The 2681-nt window shown below is 35.5% G+C and overlaps 1 protein-coding gene across 1 annotated transcript in view; it reads right to left on the bottom strand.

The window, feature by feature from the left end:
• Positions 1-301: 301 nt before the first annotated feature.
• Positions 302-2681, bottom strand: part of lmnb1 (lamin B1) — a gene marked incomplete in the record, with an annotated part of 28019 nt that continues 25639 nt past the window's right edge. Inside the window, 1 exon segment of the mRNA XM_014002761.1 lies at positions 302-1801. Coding sequence (XP_013858215.1) covers positions 1760-1801 — 42 coding nt within the window.

Below are 2681 nucleotides of genomic sequence, written 5' to 3' on the forward strand. Positions count from 1 at the left end.
TTGTTTTTACATGGCAACTTTAGTGGCTCTTTTATTTTTAATCAGTACTGCTCCAAAGTTCAGTATAGATCCAGCAGTCAGCAGCAGCCTGGCCCTCGCCTTCCTACACAGTTCTACTCAATTCTAGTTTCCCTTCAAGGACAAGGATCTGGTTTTTACCAGGCMAACACAGCAGGGTACCCAGAGAAAAACCCTCACACCTTAGCTCCACCCATCAACAAAACCCATTTTTAATAAGTGTCTTTAGGAACAGTCCTAGTTGCCCCCACCCTCCCACACACACATATACACACCAGGGTTGTTTTTTTTTATACCAAATGGTTTATTTTATTCATTTTCATGAAACAATGTGCTTAAAATAAGGTAGTGAACAATTCATTCATAAAGCATATTTCACTGATTACCCATAAATGAAGAGGAAGTATTACAATACTAGGCACGGAGCATTGGACAAACCATTTGTTACATTATGAACTGGTAACAATCAGTCTTTTGTCATAGTCAGTACTGGAAATAAAGGATGAACTTGGACATGTTTTAAGATTTAACATTAACAAAAAAGTTAGACAGATGTCAATATAGTTGCTGAAATGGTTCAGTTTTAATGTTAAATTGATTTTTTAAGGTTGAGTAAAAATAAAACCTGACTGAAAAGATAACTGATTGCTGCTCYTCTGAGAAAAGTGAATAAATTAAACAATAAAAAATGCAGAAGTACAGATCGACTGCCTGACATTATCTATCCTGTTGCTTCTTGGACTTTTGTTTTTCTCCATTTTCTACTTTGCAAATTTGAAATAAAGTAAAAACAAGAAAACATTTAATCATTCAACTACAAATACAGACTACTACATGCATAAAATAACACAATGCAGAAGTTGCAATAAACACTTCAAATATCAAAAGTTAATACAATCAACACTTCAGCTACTGTTTTATTTAGCAAATTAAAGAAARACTTGTGCTGCATGACAAGACTCAAAAGAGTGTGAAGAAAATTTGACACGTGAGTTTGCAAAAAATAAAAAGTAAAAATACAAATCCACACACACACATTCTGCATAGACCAATGCTTTAGGTCCATTTCTGTAGTGTCTCAGGACAGATGTCTCACAACTAGGCAACAATTCAGTCATATTCTTTCAGACAACTTTCTCTTCTGATTTCCTCAAACACAATCACAGCTATTTTCTGCTTTCTAAACTACTTCACACCACTGAGGAACGGACCTGATGCTGCCAATTTCAAGCTTTTATCTAATCGGGCTTCAATCTGCTGGGACGATTTCTCATTACATTACCTGCTGCTAGAACAGAGCTAAATTTAACTTTTTATTTCCTACTATTCTCCATTATAACTGTGGGAGGACTCCAGCCAATACAAAAGCAAATCAGCTCTGACCTGAACTATCAACCTGTAGCTTTTTTTTAGCTTTAAATACCTAAAACAACTGTCAAACACAATTTAAAGACTTTAAAACCCAAGTTAAAAAATGACWTGTTTCTTCTTTGAAGTCCTTGAGTTAAGCTGCTTCATCTCAAGTTTAGAYCTTCAACAGAAACAATACCTACATTATTTTGGTTATTCAGATGAAAAAAGAAATACAAAAAGCAGTGAGATTATTCTGACAAATAAAAAATAAGGATAAAACCATGTTTATAGCAGACACACACTAAAAAAGATAGAAAAATAGTACTATAATAGTTGGCAGCAGAGTGGCTGGGCTCAGAGGAGGACGAGGTGTCTCTGTGGAGTTGGATCACATGATGGAGCAGTTTTTCTTAGCAGCATGAGGGACACCCTGAAAAACAAACAGCATGATGGTTTAAACTGATATAAAACACAACATTAAGCTAAACCCTGTATTYTCCTAACCTTATAACTATTCATGTTTTTTCAGGGAGGAAAATAAACACTTCGGCACGCATTTTTATAGTTTGGACTAGAGCTGTGTGGTATATGTGATAGATGGWAYAAACTATATGAAGTTGGCCTACGGTAAAAATTTACCCTCTACCATCCTGTCATCAGTTACACCATCYCACCTGTGTGAACATGGCTGTGAGTGCAGAGACAACTGAGCAGGAGGAAMTTGAAATATAATGAAGAAATTCTAGCATTTTAAAACACGTATAGAGAGAATAAATCCTTAAAATTTCCCCCTCCCGCTGTATAAACGTTACGTCGACTCTATTGCTGCACATCGTGCAGAGCGAAGCTTTAACAACCGTAGTTTTTCACACCCAAGTTGTCGGAGAAAAAAAACTTTATGTATTGTTACCCACAGAGATATTTAAAAAAAGATGTGTACGTTCGTTCAGTCATGAATCCATCTTGCTAATGTAAAGTCGGCTTCTGCTCTGATGAAGATGAGAGCGCAGCAGAGCAGCAGCTGATAAGTTCAGCAGGGAGAAGCTCTTTGTATGGCAGGCAGATGTTATATTTATTTGGCTTCACCACACTTATATTCCAGTTATCTGAAATTGTTTTATGACAGGACTATGTGCAGCTTAAGATCCTGTCGCACTATAAACTTTTAGACAACATATGCCAACTTAGAATTTTTTTTATGTCTAATTGACTAATTTTACTTGAAGTACTGGTTATAACATCAGCTTTATTTTGATATTGTTGAAAATTTGAGAAATGTTTGTTGTTGAAACTGTTTTGCAATATATATA

This window comes from Austrofundulus limnaeus, unplaced genomic scaffold, assembly GCF_001266775.1.
Source record: "Austrofundulus limnaeus strain Quisiro unplaced genomic scaffold, Austrofundulus_limnaeus-1.0 Scaffold15, whole genome shotgun sequence".
NCBI lineage: Eukaryota > Metazoa > Chordata > Actinopteri > Cyprinodontiformes > Rivulidae > Austrofundulus > Austrofundulus limnaeus.